Source organism: Alnus glutinosa, chromosome 1 (assembly GCF_958979055.1).
Source record: "Alnus glutinosa chromosome 1, dhAlnGlut1.1, whole genome shotgun sequence".
Lineage (NCBI taxonomy): Eukaryota > Viridiplantae > Streptophyta > Magnoliopsida > Fagales > Betulaceae > Alnus > Alnus glutinosa.
This window is the reverse complement of record NC_084886.1, coordinates 1783473-1801209: the sequence shown is the minus strand read 5'-3', so window position 1 is coordinate 1801209 and position 17737 is coordinate 1783473. Positions and strand designations below refer to the sequence as shown.

Genomic DNA, 17737 nt, shown 5'->3' with positions numbered 1-17737 from the left:
AAAAAAATATGTTTGGGTGTTGAATTTTGAGATTAAAAAATATTATTTTTTAATGGTAATAAATGATTGGAAGTTTAAAAAGTTGTGCATAATGATTGGTATTGTGAAAAGTTGTGTGAAATAATAATTTAAATAATAATTTTATTTTTTATATTGAATTTTTTTAAAAAAAAAAATTAAAATTAAAAAAAAAAAAAAAATGGATGAAAGGGGTGGTTGCCGGACCCCCAAGAAATGGCCCGGCCACCCTAACTAGGTCAGAAAATTCAAATGATCGGACCCAAATTTAGGTGAAAATTTATCCGCATTCAATTAGCTAATTTAACAAAAATAAAAATAAAAATTGGTGACTTGTGCCGTGCTCACTTGCTCTTTATTTAATTTTCTCCGCTTTCAATAAAAAAAATTAAATAAAATAATGATAATAAATAGTTGAAATAAAGAGCAAGTGAATAGTTAAAGATTAATAAATATATATAATTTCTTAGCTAAAATGGATTAATAATTTGTTGAGCAGAATTTAAATGCTTTTAAATTTTATCTTAAAAAATAAGGATTCGCTAATTTTCTTTTTATGTTTTTACAAATTTGACTCTTTTCTCTCTTGTTGTAATTTTCTTTTTATGTTTGTAATCTTCTTGTTGTTAATACAAGCCCTCTTAAAAAAAAAAAAAAAAAAAAAAAAAAAAAAAAAAAAAAAAAAACCTATATAGATAAAATAATAATAAGTATTATTATATAGTTACTCGTGGACTTTTAGTTGTCATTTCATCGTTTGGAACAGAAATGAAGATGATCGAGAGATGACTGTGTAGTGACGTGCCGTTTCAAAATTGTTAAGAGTTTCATGTCAAACAAAAATGACCAAAAAGAATAAGACACCCTATTATGGAGGCCCGTCAAGTCTCGCTAAATCGAATGTCTTTGGTATATAATTGATAACAAGACCAAAAAAAAAAAAAAAACATAGGAGTTTCTTTGGGTTATTATTAAGGATTGAGGTCCACTTTTAACGCGCCTACAATTCCAAAGATTAATTGAATTGTCCAAATTGCATTATGGAGTCTTTAAAGAAAGTCCAAAGATTTCATTAATTGGACTACTTCTTTCGGAGTGGATAACCACCGTTTTACTCTCAAACAATGGGTGAAATGATCCAACCACCCTAAAGGAACGATCAAGGAATAGAGAGTGGTATGATTGGGATGGTCCAATCACCTTCAAACGAGTGTACGACCACCCTAACTATTCTCATGGGGTGGTCGACCAACCCTTTTGAGGTGCGGGGTTGGTCTGCCACTCTCCCCTCTTCCACCACCACTATAAACTTTTGGGGGAGAGCTCTTAAAGGGTGGGAGTAGTACATTTTTATAATGATTGGTCACATCCTTAAATGATGAGGGGGTGGTTGGCCAGCCTCAAGTTAGTGGTCTGACCATCCCCTCGAATGATGCTCAACCACCTTCTTAGGGGTTGTCGGTTGCCCCTAATGACACTCTTGGGGAGACCGACCCTAAACACAACATTAGGTGGCTGGCCACCTATAACGCCCTGCCTTTTTATAAAATGGCGTAAGTGGTGGTATTTGATCAACCACGTGACATTACTACATCAGAGACAATGAAATCTTATAGTGATTTTTTTTTTCCCTTCTTATTTAAAACAATTAGTAACCATCATCTAACACTTCAGAGCTACTGTATAAACCTCCAATTTAATAATATAATAAAAGTGTTCTTACATAATAAATACACACTAGAGTAGGGGTGAGCATAGGACGGAGGGGGGCGGTTTTCCCCCCTTTTTGGCCCCGCCCCGCACCCCTGCGGGTGCAAGAAATCACACCTGTGGCCCGCACAAAATGTATTGTATCCATGCGGGGTGGGGATGGTGCGGTGCGGTGCGGGGCGGGGCCATGCGGGTTTTGACCTACTTATTTGCAGCCTTTCTCTTCATTCTCTCCTCGTCATCACCACTTTTCCTTCCCCTTCCTCCCCCTATGAAATTCAACCCAAAACCCCTTCCATTAACAACGTCCCAGCCCAGTTTCGAGAGCTATATCTTAAAAACACCAACACATTGTTCTTGAACAAAGAAGACCCCAGCAACAACAATAAGAAGATGACCAAAAAGAAAATGATGAGGAGAAAAAAGATGAAGAACAGGAAAACCAAGCCTTTCTCAATCATGCTTCCAATGGGTTTTGTTCCTCCCTCAAGTTCATCTCCTTGCCACATTTAGAAGGGTAAGCTTTGGTGTTGTGTGGTGCAAGGGTTGGAAAATACGAAGAAGACTCTAGAAAAAAATAAAAATGATGTGTGCGGCACCTTATAGAGTTTTTTTTTTTTTTTTTTTTTTAAATAACTTCTTCTTTTTTTTTTTCGTTCTTTTTTCTTGTGCTGGGGGGGGGTTAAAACCCCAATCCGCGCCCCGCCTCGCCCCACACGGGTTTGGCAAAATCCAACCCGTACCCGCAAAAAAAACCTAAAAACCGTTTTTTTTTTTTTGGGGGGGGGGGGGGGTTGGGGCAAGTTTTTGCTCATTTCTACACTAGAGCATTAATTGCATATAAGTGCCACATGCGGCACAATAGCAAATATAAAATAAAGCATTCACGAACAGTGTAGCAAACAAATATCTAGGAAGGAAAAATAGATACATAGCAAAAGATAAGCTAAAGATAGTAGTATTCATAAAAAGGCAACATATATCATCATCCATAGATATCAGGATTGACATATGAATCCTGGCCGACCTAATCTTCCTCCTTCATACTTGTAGATCCATCTATGCGATTGTAGACATTATCACAATAATATATGCAATTAAGTGAGTAAATTGTTTCAATAATATAGATGCTACTGATTTCACTAGGTATCTTATTAAGAAAATATCATCTTCATATGATAATAATGTTAGCTAAAGAGATTTATTTCCAATCGGAAACCATTAACGCAACTAATAAAATAAACATATGAAGAGTTAATAAATAATACAACTTCAGCCATATACGTATATATGAATTCCATGACCCATAACAACAAAACACATACATACTATATGTCTTAAGCAATAAAGCAACAATAAGATGAAATGGCACTTTTTGAATTCAAAGTTTTATTACTTCTTTCAATACTAACTTGTATTAGGGCCATTAAATCTCTATTCATCTTAACGGTTATTTATCGGAGCCACAACCCCCACACTATATTTTATTAACTTTTTTAGTACTAGTAGCCACAACTTACCTAGTACATTGGCAACAACAACTTACAAACTTGTACTTGTTATTGTTTTTGGTATAGGCAGCAACAACTTACCTAGTCCATTTGCAGCAAAAACTTACAAACATTTACTTATTATTGTTTTTTGCACGACAATATGCATTATTCATACACATACATTTAAAGCAATTGTTAAATAAATCTGCAATCATTATATTATGGAAATTAGTATCATTTCTCATTAAGTAATTTATACTTACTTCACAGCTTTTAGAGAGTATCTACACAAATTATTACGGCAACACAATCATACACCTTTAGATGTTGTTAAATTTAATATGGACTATGAAATAGATAAAACTATTTTCCGGTTTGAGTTCATTATAGCATTAACCTTGACCGCCATCGCTTTTGCACAAACCACTATATTATTTATTTATTTTGTTTGTTTGAAGAAACCACCACTAAATTTCTAACTACCATAATCACCAATTTACTATCAATGACCTCTTTTTCTATTTTTATTCATTTTTAATACTAACTAACATTGCAAACATAAATTCAATACAACTTGAAAAAGGTAATTTACTTTTAAAAAAAATTAAACAAAAAATTGCCAGTCACACGAGGATTATATGTGCCAACGCAATACTTGAGTCATCTTTCACCAAGTATTATGTTTGTTAGAGATTCGAATCTCAATCGACAATATGAATAATATAGGCTTAAATTGAGATGACCTCGTAAAAAAAAAAATATTGAGTTAATAAATTGAGATATGATACGTTTATAATTTCTGTATAATTTAATTTAATTTTTTTTTTTTAAAAAAAATCAATCATTGAATATGTCGAACTCACATGTAGGAAAACAAATTTAATGGTTAGTTTGAAAAAAAGCGGTTGAAGCTGTATAAGAGTTATGTCGAGAGTTGTAGAACAATCATTTATCTAATAAATTCCTCTTGTTACTTTTTTTTTTTTTTTTTTTTTTTTCAGTTCCATTAATTCTTCTCCTATTTTTTCTATTTAATTGCATCTAAATATCTGAACATGTGTAAGAGCGGCACACTGCACACAAAATAGTTGCATGAGAATGATAAGATATACCCATCTTTTTTCTGCCATTTTAGGACGTGCAAAAATTTCATACAAAAATATGTATTTCCCATATGTTTAAATAATACGTGATTCTTAAATGTTAAGAGACATATGTCAATCTTATATATGAGTTATAAGAAATTTCCTACAAACTGGTTTATAAGAAATTTCTGTCATTCCAATAATATCAATAGATTTTTTCAAAAAAAATTATCAAATTAAAAATATTCATATATTTTATCAAGAAATGATTATTGTACAATTCTTGATACAACTATTATATAATTTTAACAATTTGTTTTTAAAGTAACTATTAGATCTGTTTTCCTACATGTAGGTTATAAATATGCAATAATTGATCATAAAAAAAGTTATTAGAGTTGTAAAAAAATTATACAAAAGTTGTAAAGTATCATATATTTATTTTATATATCACATCAATCACATTTATTACTATCTAAGTAAAAAAAATAATAAAAAAAAAAATTCTTTTCGTTTATACAAGTAAAAATATAATTTTTTTATATTATATATTCCAACAACCACTTTTTACTATTACCCAAACAAAATTATAGTGTAAAGCTGTTTACCAAACATTAGTCCCATGGGAATGTTTGCCAAACGGGGTATCCTTAAAAAAGATAGAGAAAAAGAAAAAAAATTCTGTGTTTTTTTCTTTTTCTTTTTATGTGACAAAACAAAACGGACAGTTAGTAGAGTCTAGAGACTGCCCCTAATACTTCCACAGCACCAACACCATCACCAACGGAAACACCTGCGAGAATGTTCGGAAAAGCCGCAATCTCTCTGATCTTCGTTGTCCTCCTTCTGATCTCATACTCTATCTTCATGGGGACCGTCGATTTCAGATCCTACTTCTTCCCTCTGATACAATCACCCGCGGGTGCGCGCTCCCTCTGTGCAACCACCAACCCGCCTCTCCGGGTCTACATGTACGATCTCCCGCGCCGGTACAACGTGGGCATGCTGGACCGCCGGAACCTGGACCAAACCCCGGTGACGGGCCGTAGCTGGCCACCGTGGCCCAGGAATTCGGGCCTGAAGAGGCAGCACAGCGTGGAGTACTGGATGATGGGATCGATTCTGTACGAAGCAGACGGTGGCGCCGAGGAGAGAGAGGCCATTAGGGTTTCCGATCCGGAAATGGCCGACGCGTTCTTCGTGCCGTTTTTCTCTTCGCTCAGCTTCAACACCCACGGGCACACCATGACGGATCCGGAGACCCAGATTGATCGCCAATTGCAGGTACTTGACCCGGTTTCTTCGTGGTTTTTTTTTTTTTTTGGATTTTTGTGTTTGTTTATGGGTTTAGTGAATTGATATTGGGGAATTGGGAAATATGGGCGTTGGGCTTTGTAGTTAATTGCATTGAATTGGGTGCTTTTGCTTAGTTTTTGGGTGGGCCCTTAGCTTTGTTTGGTTGATTTCTATTTTCTTTTGCATTGGATTAAGCTTGATTGTTTTAACATAAACACTCTGCCGAGCTTGTAAAACTTTAAACATCTTTGTCCTCGATTTGCTAAGGAACTGATCTGAAAAGTGGGAGAATGAGTAATCTTTTGGATACTAAGAGAATTGATGATTTTCTTAGGCACACTATTGTTGGATGAAACAAGAAGCAAGCTTCAAAATATCTGGACAGACTACGAGAATTTTATGCTAGTTTGGATTTTTTTATTCAGTCATTTAACAGAAGTGACATATTGAAGGAATTGCTTATGATTGGGAACCCACGGGTTGTACTGTTGTAGCATAGGATAGTTTCGACTTGGTGGCTTATCGAACATCACATTCCATTCACCTTATTTGGTAAGCAATACATTTGATTTTTCGACATGCAAAAGTTTCTGCAATTATCTGTCCACTGGGATTTGCTTTATAAGACAAGTTTGTTCACCATTCATTTTGTTGGAAGTTCAATAGGTGGCCTTTGATGGACATAGTTGCAAAAAGGGTCGATAGCAAATGATTTCGTTGGCCACGTTTTAAAAACATCTCTAGCTTTTCTTTGACTATATATGAGGAAAACCATGTGTGGACCAGTTGACTGTGTTTTTCAGCAATTGGTTGATAATTCACCAGTTACAGGGCAGTTATGACCAAATTACCAATGGCTTAGCGGTTTGTATTAGTTGAAATTCATTTTGTTTTACCTATTAATTTTTTTTTTATTTTTTTTTTATTATTTTTTTTATGTAATGCTGCTCATTTTCTTTGCACATCACTTGATCAGTTTTCTGGAGTTCTGCCTCTGATGTCATCTCTTTTTTCACATCAATGTTACACGGGACAAAAATATGTTTCAAATGCTACGCCTTTTTTGAACCTATGCATTTTTGTTTACAGTTCAGTATGGGTTGCTTCTGATTTCAGATTGATTTACTGAAATTATTGCGGCAATCCAAATACTGGCAACGGTCTGGAGGCAGAGACCATGTGATTCCTATGACACATCCCAATGCATTCAGATTTCTACGAGAACAGGTGAATGCATCTATTCAGATTGTTGTAGATTTCGGCCGCCACTCTAGAATCATGTCAAATCTGAGCAAAGATGTGGTGTCCCCGTATGTGCATGTCGTGGATTCATTTACAGATGATGACACTCCAGACCCATATGAATCTCGCACCACACTTCTTTTCTTTCGGGGGAGGACATTCAGGAAAGATGTGCGTTAAATTGAATTTCGTTTGAATTATAAGCATCCATTTCTTAAGCTTCACATATGAAACTACAGTTGATTTACCTGGGTCTTGTTTTGTTGCAGGAAGGCATTGTTCGTGTTAAATTGGCAAAGATATTAGCTGGTTATGATGATGTTCACTATGAGCGGAGTGTTGCCACAGGTGAAAATATAAGAGCGGTATGTAGTTGATTAATAGATAACCTACAAGTGACATTTTTATTTGCATATCTTGGTCATAGAATATAGATGATACATACTATTTCTAACCTTTAGAAAGAAGATGCAGTGATTTTGTCAAAAGTTTCTTACTTGCTTCTTAATCATCCATTGATGCTGTCTTATTGACACATAGCTTGCTTCTTCTAATTTCTAACTGAATATCTGGATGAAAGTTGCTAAATGGAAAATTCAACACCATGCAATGTTTGCCACATATATCTCTAACCATGATTCCATGGAAAACGTTCCTGTATGGAAAGAGGAACGATTGAAAGATATATTTCACCATGTTGAAGGACCAAATTTAAGGGGCTTTGAAATCATAATTTTTTTCTTTACTGAAACATAATGGAATCCCCAAAAGCAAAAGTTCTGACTTTGCATTAATAAGAGTATTCTAGTCAACAATCTAAATGTGTTTGCTTGCATAATTTCCCGTCTTTCTCATTTCTTTCATCTCCTGTTATACTAGTCTTCACAAGGAATGCGTTCATCAAAGTTCTGTCTGCATCCTGCGGGAGACACGCCTTCATCTTGTCGTCTGTTTGATGCCATCGTGAGCCACTGTGTTCCTGTCATTGTAAGTGATCAAATTGAGCTCCCATTTGAGGATGAAATTGACTACACCCAGTTCTCTATATTCTTCTCTTTCAAAGAGGCACTGGAACCTGGTTACATGGTTAATCAGCTCCGGAGATTTCCAAAAGAGAGATGGATTGATATGTGGAAGCGGCTTAAGAACATCTCTCATCATTACGAATTTCAGTACCCCCCAAAAAAAGAGGACGCAGTCAACATGCTATGGAGGCAGATAAAACATAAGCTTCCTGAGGTCAAACTTGCTGTACATAGAAGCCGGAGGTTGAAAGTCCCAGACTGGTGGCGAAGGAGAAGATGATCTCGGGAGCCTGCTTTTGTAACTTTGTATATTCATTATCATTTCTTCACATGGTGGAAGGCCTTAAAGGAACAAAGCTAGATACCGGATGACACCCTCCTCACTCTTCTGAGTCATAGAGTGACATTCTTTGTGGTGTAAAAAGAATCCTTGGGTCAGCCCTAGTGTTTCTGATTTTCATAAACAGTGCAAATGTGAGTTCTTGATAATGTAATTATGCGGATTACTTATACATTTTTACACATTTTTGGACTCTGCTTTCGAATGTATGAAGGGGGGAAGAGCACTCGGACTGGCTTGCAAAATATTGTCCCCGTCGGCAAAATATAAGGTTGTTTCTTATTGGCTGTAATTGTGTTTTTGGATCAAAATATGGGGTGTTCTGTAATGCAAATTGATAAAACTTGTCTGTACGCATAAAAGCAAACACCTCTCTCCCACACTCACCCTTCTTTCAGATTACTTATTTTTCAAAGGGCAATTGCAGCAGCTCTCTGGCTGCTCAATTCTGTTTCAAGTAAAAGCTACCATCCATGTCTTGCAGCCATCAAATGATACATCGACTCTCTCAATCCCTCGCCCGCCTCCGGTTAATGCATATTGCATATCCATGAACCACGATCTGCATGATAATTGACAACAATGGTAAGGAGAAGTCAATTTTATTTTACTGAGCTGATGTGGTAGACTGATAGACACTGCCATATTAGCCCAATGAAATAGAGGTGTAGCATTTACATTTAGCATTCCTCATATTTTACTGCTTGCAACCCATTTGTTAGCAATATCCCCTTATTGAGTCACCTATACATTTTAACTATTATTAGTACATTGCAACCTCAGTAGTAGTTTGGGGGATATTGAGGTAATTAAAAGTTTAGAAATACATTACAAATTGCATAATAGCTAAAGGGGTAAGTATACTTTCGAGGAAAAAAAAAGAAAAAAAAAAGAAGACGAGACGAGTGAATGGGTTCATCAAATATGGTCTCAAATTCACCAAAATGTTTTCCCTTCCTCTTAAATTAATAATAATAAAAATTTGCTAATGAGGGGTATAGCACTCACTAGTCAAAGTGGGTGTGTTTGATAAAGATTGTTGAGTTGATTTTTTTTTTAATAGTAGTATGAAGTGATTGATGTGATATAAAGTAGACAAAAATTGTATGAAAAAATGAAAAAGTATTGTAGTGAATTTTTTTATTTGAATAGTAATAAAAAAATTATTAATGTGATGTAAAATAGTAATTTCATATGTACATTAAGTGTCCATAAAAAAATAATATGACTTTTAAAATCACTATTAGGCGTGTGATTGATCAAATGATAATTTTGATCCAATGATGATTTTAAAAGTCACCTCATTTTTTGATGGACACTTAATGTACATGTAAAATTACTCGATATACAAAGTGAAAAAAATTAGGGATAATTATCTTTTCCCCCAATGAACTATCAAAAAATGCGCGATGCCCCCATGAATTACCAACTCGACCAACTACCAAAGACAACCTTTTTCCCCCCTTCCGTCAGTCAAATGGGTTAAAACAAACGGTCAACGGGTCACGTGACCGTCACACGCCGTTTTACCCTCATTTTCTTCCTCTTTTCCCCCCATGAACTACCACCATCTTCTTCTTTTCTCTCCATGAACTACCACCATCTTCCAACATGCCCCCATATAAAACGGCACATGACCCGTTGACTGTTTCTTTTAACCCCTCTAACTGACGGAAGGGAGAAAAATGGTTGTCTTTGGTAGTTGAATGCTCTATTTTGGTCGAGTTGGTAGTTCATGGGGGCATCGTGCATTTTTTGGTAGTTCATGAGGGGGAAAAGGTAATTACCTCAAAAAATTCTAATATTTTGAAGTTGATTATTTTTTGAAAAATTAAAAATAAAGGAGGAGAATCGTGTTGCTTACCAAACATACCTCTATCCCTTCATATGTACAGAGTACAGTCTGTGTACAGTGTACTACCCATGGGTTAGCTAGCGATGAAAACAAGAATATTTAAAGCAAATAAATTCGTTTACAGCTATTGAGAGAGTTAGGTAACGAGGAAATCCCCTAAACGTTTCTGGAATGATAAGAGTCATAGAGCCAAAAATTAAAATTTGTCCTTGGACCATCAGAGGATAAATTTTAATTTTTTTTATTTAAAAATCAAAAAGAAGGTGATGGACGGTTGTTTGTCCCCCACGAATCATTTTCCTATCTAGCTTAGATTAAAGTCCAAAAGCAATCAGCTCCAGCAATTTTTCAAAGTTTCATGGCTTTTTTTTTTTTCTTTTTTTTTTTGCTGCTTTCCAAGTTTCATGTTCTGTAAACCTAATTGGATTTGGTTGGTTTATCAACCTCAATATAATAATTGGTTGTTTACTTAACTTAACCCAATTAATACATTTAATTAACCGGAACCCCTCAACCCTAACCTACCTATTAATTTTGTGTAAAATTCTCAAATTATGTAAAAAATTATCAATCTTAATATAAAATAAAAAATGATGGCGTAGCCTCTTGGACCTCGGCCTTATATATATATATATATGTAAGTCATATACAATATATTGCCAAAACAGTAGAAACTCATATAGTTCTTATTCTTTCCCTGTAGAGGCGCTACGTGTGAAAACTTCTTCAGCAATGGCAACCGAATCATTGAAGATCATCCTCAAAAGCCAAGCCCTTCAAAAGGTTAGTTTCCTCGTGAAGTCTTCAAGTTGTACTCAAATTTTCATTTTTAATTTGTTGTCATTCAGACTGAAGACCACAAGTTTAAATATAAACTTCCTGAGAGAAACAGTTCCCACCTCACCCATTTCCTCGAATGTAAAAAGAAAAATTGCTTTTGTTGGCTTCTTATAAATATTCTTTGAAAATCCACCACAGAAACACTTTTTTATTTTCTTTTATTTTTTATTTTTTATTTTCAGAGCAGCTCCACAGGAACTTATTTTTCCTTTAATAACACTATGAAGCATTTTTTTTTTTTTTTCTTTCCCTTTTTCCTTTTCCAATTAGTTTATCGTGTTCTTCGCAGGCGAGAAATTAAACATTAGTAGTTGTTTTCTCGATAACAAGCATATGCTAAATTGTCAATTAATTTAAAAGTCTTCTAAAATTAATTTTTTTACCCTCAAAAAGTGTTTTTTTTTCGTTTTGTTTCCTCCAAACTTAAAATTTTAATTTTGCCGCCCCTACCTACCCTATATCTAGAGGGTGCATGTTGCCAACAGTACTACAAATATTTTTACAACTTATGTGACGGTTCATAATTGATAAAACAATTAAACAAAAAAATGACCTGTCAATTTAATTAAGAATCAGGGTCCCTACAAATATTTCAAATAAATTGTATATTCTCAAATTATAGAATTTATGCATTTTTTAGGCATCGAAACACTTGGAAAATGCCACTTTTTCCTCCCAAAACTTTGTTAATTACAACATAAATAGCAAGCATCCGATGAGAATATAGTCAATTCTCAACTGTAACATACCATTATTTTAATATGTGACATTTTTCAAGTGTTTTTATGCTTAAAAAGGGCATAAATTTTGTAATTTGAGAATATACAATTTCTTTGAAATTGTAGTAGATTTTGATCCATTAATTAATTAGTGGCTAACTTGTTAACCATACACTCTTATCTATTTCACAAATTATATAGACTGCCATATTAATTTGTATGAAAATTATAGTAAAAACTGTAATACCCGAACATATTTTCCTATCTTAGAACTGGGACGCCCCTTTGATCTCCAGGGACTAGGGTTTTATCTTCTTCCTTTTGCATCTCAGTATGGCTGGACTTGCACTAATTAAAGATGATACTACATACCTTTCATGTGTTGCAGTACATTTTCGAAACATGTGCTTACCCCAGAGAGCACGAGCAATTGAAGGAACTCAGAGAGGCCTCAGTCAAGAAATATCCGTTTCTGTAGGTTAAATGTTTCATGTGCATATATAGAATTGCTTTAATTTAACGTACGTTAACATTCAAATTAAACATTTACATTTGCGATTTATATATATATAGTCATTACTCTTGAAATATTGTTGTGTTCATATATATGTGGCGGCCGGCGCGCAGTAGTGTGATGAATGTGCCCGTAGATGAAGGAATACTCCTCTCCATGCTCCTAAAAATCATGAATGCGAAGAAGACATTAGAGGTTGGAGTCTTTACCGGTTACTCTCTTCTTTGTACTGCTCTAGCACTACCAGCTGATGGCAAGGTACTTCTCCACATCTTTGTCCTGCACTAATATTATATTAAATAGCATTTGATTAAAATATTATTAAGTTTTGTTTGTTTGTTTTTTTTTTTTATTTATTTATTTTAGATAATAGCCGTTGATCCAAACAGGGAAGCATATGAAGTTGGATTGCCATTTATTCAGAAGGCTGGAGTGGAGCACAAGATTAATTTCATCCAGTTGGACGCATCCTCAGTTCTAAATGATTTAATTGCCAATGTAAGTTTCTGTCATAATGTAATTGTATTTTTAACATGCACTTGAGATTAGTGAAATGGAGATGATCTATTTTTATGGTCCATATTAAATTTCAAAGATCTTATATATATATATATATATATATATATATATTCATTAAATACAAGAAAAGAAAATCTTCATCTCATATATAGGGGTAAAGTGTTTTGTTGTTAATAACAAAAGCAGGGACATGACATATATAGTGACTACCTCTTCATTAAATTTTTGATTTCAAACGCATATATGCAGGGCAAACAAGAAGGGAGCTTTGATTTTGTATTTGTGGATGCTAACAAGGAAGACTACATGAAATATCACGAGATGCTTCTGAAACTGGTTAAGATTGGTGGAATAATTGCATACGATAATACCTTGTGGTTTGGGTCAGTGGCAGTCCCTGAGGAGGATGAGACGGACGAATGGATAAGACAAGTTAGAAAATATATTGTAGAGTTGAACATCTTTCTAGCAACTGATCCTCGTATCGAATCATCCCTCATTTCTATTGGTGATGGCCTCACCCTCTGCAGGCGCCTCTATTAGAGAAATTAGTCAACAAACTATAGTGATCGTGGATGCTCGGTATAAAATAAGGCAGGTTTCTATTTGTATAACAAAAAATAGACATGGGTACGTGTCTATAAATTAAATAAGTTCTTCACAATCAAACAACAATTTCATTTTCATAAATATAATGTTGGTATCAATACATTTGTTGTCTGGAATTGGTTTCATCATCATACGTGTTCTTCTTGCTCGATTGAGATCATCTATTAAAAATAAAAAATAAAAATTGCAACTGGTTCAGGTTGTTAAAGTATTGATTCAATTATTAAATTTACTTCTTTCTATTAACTTAAATTTTTAGAATAAATAATGATTTGAAATAGTATCATAATCAAATTAATGTCCTGATTTCGAATTTTGAAAACATGTAGTTAATGGTTGTAATTTCATTAGCATGTGTCACTGACTTAATCCAATTGTGAATTTAAATTCAAAATAGTAATGAATGTGAAAGGATCTAAATTAATGTCAGTTTCAACAATTGATGCTCAACAAGAGATATTAGTCAAATTCGTACTTAATTTTGACGTGAAGCAACCCTAGACGCTCAACACCATAAAATTCATGGACTGATCAAAGGAGTTGTGATGGGCTAAATTCGGAGATGGTACTCCTGTCTAAAAATTAACGGAAGTCCACGTCAACACCCTTAAGAATCTAACATGTGTTTTATGCCCTATTAAAAAACTAAAAATATTAAAAACGTTAAAAAAAATTGAAAAAAAAAAATGAGTGACTCTAGCCACTCCCATGGCTGGTTGAAGGGTGGTCGAACCACCTCATGCTCATGGGCCCGAGCCACCCCCAAATAGCAAAATGGGGTGGCAAAAAGGGCGAAACCACCCCTAGACCTTTGAGGTGGCTCAACCACCCCTATTTGCCCTGGAAGTGGTTTTAGCTAACCCCTATTGTCACGCCCCCGTTTTGGGATATAAGGGAAACGTGAGTTTGAGTACTAAAAACCATTTAAATGGAATCGTGCATTTATAACTGTAAATTTAAATCTCCTATTTTATTAAAACTTTCTATTAATAATACTTTACAAGATCATTAACTCCAAAAAAGAACAAAACATACTATACAAAACTAAGGTTTGGCCGGTTCATCACGAACTATTGCTCTTAGCGAGGTCTACGCCCTTACTAGGAAAAGACTTCGTCTTACTGTTGCCATCTGGAAAGGGGTGGAGGAAAAAATGGGTGAGTTCAACAACTCAGTAAGGAAAATACAACACCAGGGGAATAAAACATTCTGTAAAACCTTCTTGCCATAATCTTTAGTCATGCATAATGACAGATTTATTCTACTCACTAATAAGAATTAATTTCACATATAATGAATTGCATAATGTAAATTGATTTATAACATAACCCAATAGTATGTTGATTTTAATTTATTTTAGCTAAATTAAGTATTTTTAAGTATATTAAAATTTACGATGATGTTTAAAAGTATGAATATGATATGTGATTTTAGATTGAGTATAAGTTGGAGATTCAAATTACGAAAATTGTCTGAGAAGTGTTATGCTAGGCTGTTTATGTTTTATAAGAAAACACATATTAAAGCATGATTCATAAATGAAATGTATTGTTTTAGGACAGGTGGCATAGTATATTAACAATTAAATAGAATTTGAAGAATATGAATAATGGTATAAGAATGACAGTTTATGTAGATTAACAAGGTGAACAATTAAACAGATTTTCTAATGATTCAGTAATTTCTTTTATCAGTTTTCTCTTTAAACCTTCATCTGTGGTTTAACCCTTTACAGACTCTAAACCGCTGTTATCCGTGAGCGGAGCACGTTGGCTTTTGTCACACAGACCTATGGACTCAGCCTGTCGTCACAGGGGAGAGCCGGTTCCGAGTTGGGGATCTTCCCTAGGTGAAGGCCAACATCGGCTGGTAGCACACACCAACACATGGTATGCTTGCCATGCTACCCTATGGGTACCAATCCTAGCTGTAATAGTGCCTCAGGGTTAAACAGTTACTGCACATGAACGAATTTCTGTAATACTGTAGGCTCTGCTTTATCTGTATACTTTATTTCAAAACTGTAAGAGCCGTTTTCATAACTGTAGTCATGTGCAGAATTTAACTTTAGAATCTCTTTTCTTTCAAAACTGTATTCTTGAATAGAATCATATACTTTGGAATTCTATGTAATCATATTCTTGAAATGCTCTTTATCATTTCTTTAATTAGGCATAAATCATAACTTTGAAATGCTTTTAGTCATATCTATAATTATGCATAAATCATATCTTTAAAAATGCTCTTACTTATAACTGTAATTTATGCACAAAATTCTTGAATAATAACATATGAGCAATAAAAGCTTGGCATTAAAAATCACATCAATAAATGCTTTATAAAATTCCCCAACACTTTCTCTCAAGATTTGTAAATAAAATCTTGTTGGGGGTTTTTCGGTGTTGTATCCCCTTACCTGGACTAGCCGTTAGCCTCGGAGTCGAGCTTTTACCTAAATAAATTGAAAGAAAAACTTAGAAGAATATTCTAAAATTCGAAATATCCTATATAACATCCTACGTACTGCATAATCATAATTATTCAGATACTTTCTATTAATACAAAATCTCTACCCAAATTACCACAGATATCTGAAATTATAGCTTATGACTTTTCTTGAAAATCAAAGTAATCTAACTAACATCACTACCTTAGTGAACTAAATCCTCAATAGTTAGCAATTCCAATATATAAGAAGCAAGAAATTATTTGGCCTATTCACATAAATCCCCAAAAATGAACTTTCTTAAATTATCAAATTCATAGTCCAAGACTCCATAATTCAAACCAACCAATATTAAACCGAACTCATAAAAAGAATCCACCCAAAATCAATCCATACTTACGGCTTAGCCAAAACACCAAACAGCCAACTCTCATATACTCTGCCAAAACCTGAACAGTAATCCAAAAATAGAAACTCCAAAATTACAATGATTTCTCTAAACTAACATTACAGAAACTCCATCACAGTACTTACACTAATTCCAATAATACTTCATATCATAATTGATCAACAACAAAAGCCACCTAGAGTCTTAAATTCAGTTAGCAATCCATTATGACTAAATTTAACTCATTCCAAATTAACACAATATATATCACACATAAATATCTAGCCAATACCTCCTAATAACATTCCAATACCTATATAATTGAAAGAACCTAAAACAAATCTCCAAAACACCATATGGTCAACATAGAAAATCTATTCTTTAAAATTCATCACTGATCAAATTAACCAACTCAAACTAGCAGTCTCTTTAAAAGCCATTAATCCTCAATTTAAGTATTAAATCAACCAACAATAAAAGTCATCAATTGATTTAGTCAGAACAACCCAATACCAACACCTACCTCTCAAATATATTATAATTGAAATAGACACCAAAACAGCTAGTAAAAACTTTCATCACAAAACACATATCTCTACTAACCGAATCCATAGAACATCCAACATCCAATTTCGATTAACCATAGCCACTGCCGACACACAACCAGCCGGAACAGGAACACAACACATCCAACAATACCCCATCATTAATCAATAAAAATCCCCTAATCAATCCATAGAAAACCCCCAAATTATCAAACATAATCCAACCAAACCCTAAGTCCAAAAATAATCACAAATCAGAATACCCAAGCTAAATCATAGGGTTTCTATACCTTGAGGATTTAAATCAGAAATTCCACCTGAAAAGCTGCTGGTAGTCGCCGGAAATTCGCCGGAATTGCACAAGAAGAACCGGGTCTTCCTCTTGGGTCTTCGGGTCACGGGGTCGGGTTCTGGGTCACGGGGCTTCGGGGTTCGGCTGGGTTGCTGCACACGGGTAACGGTTCACCGGAAACCGCTACAGGGACCGCCGGACATCGCCGAAAAACCGTCATGGAGAACCGGGTCTCACTCGGGTTCAATGGTTCACGGCTTCAGAGGATCGGGTTGCGGGTTTGGCGGGTCGCGGGTCGCAAGCTCCTGGGTTCGTCAGGTTCCGCGTCCTAGGCACCACCGGAGTCGACCCACCGGTAGCATCGGCCGGAAATCGAGTCGCCGGCGTCCCCTGGTTTCTGGGTTCAGTTTCCATCTCTGTTTCCCTCTCTCCCGATCTCAGCCTCTCCCTCTCTGCCTCTGTCTCATCTCGTCTTTGCTCTCTCTCTCTCCCTCAATCTCTCGATGTCACTCTCTCACTCGGTGGGTCTGCTCCAGCGTGAAGTAGAAGAACAGAAGTAGAAAAAAAATGAAGAAGAAGAAAGCAGAAATAATAAGGGAAGAAGGAAGAAGACTTAGAAAAGAAATAAGAGAAAAGAAGATATTTAAGAGAAAATAACAACTTGCCGTGCAAGTTCTTCTTCTTCTTTTTTTTTTTTTTTTTTTTCTTTTTTTTTTTTTTTTTTTTTTTTTTTTTTACAACTTGTTAAGTAAGTTACTTACTTAATAAGTTATATATATATATATATATATATATATATAT

At 34.7% G+C, this 17737-nt stretch overlaps 2 protein-coding genes and 1 long non-coding RNA gene across 4 annotated transcripts; 2 read left to right on the top strand and 1 right to left on the bottom strand.

Annotated features, from left to right (window-relative positions):
• The first annotated feature begins 5015 nt into the window (after positions 1-5015).
• On the top strand, positions 5016-8501 carry LOC133864716 (probable arabinosyltransferase ARAD1). Its single transcript, XM_062301129.1, has 4 exons — positions 5016-5590; positions 6719-7015; positions 7114-7209; positions 7724-8501. Exons 1-4 carry the CDS (start codon positions 5108-5110, stop codon positions 8147-8149), a joined length of 1302 nt encoding a protein of 433 aa, XP_062157113.1. The 5' UTR covers positions 5016-5107; the 3' UTR covers positions 8150-8501.
• Positions 8502-10707: 2206 nt separating this feature from the next.
• Positions 10708-13376, top strand: LOC133864727 (flavonoid 3',5'-methyltransferase-like). Of its 2 annotated transcripts, none has more exons than XM_062301147.1 (5): positions 10708-10847; positions 12012-12097; positions 12254-12395; positions 12504-12635; positions 12906-13376. In XM_062301147.1, exons 1-5 carry the CDS (start codon positions 10797-10799, stop codon positions 13197-13199), a joined length of 705 nt encoding a protein of 234 aa, XP_062157131.1. In that variant the 5' UTR covers positions 10708-10796; the 3' UTR covers positions 13200-13376. The 2 variants fall into 2 exon arrangements, with proteins under 2 accessions (XP_062157131.1, XP_062157123.1); XM_062301139.1 differs by having other exon boundaries at positions 10709-10847; positions 12251-12395.
• An 838-nt stretch (positions 13377-14214) lies between these two features.
• Positions 14215-17532, bottom strand: LOC133858709 (uncharacterized). Its single transcript, XR_009898553.1, has 3 exons — positions 16935-17532; positions 15682-15717; positions 14215-14396 (listed from the first exon to the last, which is right to left on the bottom strand). It is a non-coding gene; the product is annotated as an uncharacterized LOC133858709 (long non-coding RNA).
• Between the last annotated feature and the right edge of the window lie 205 nt (positions 17533-17737).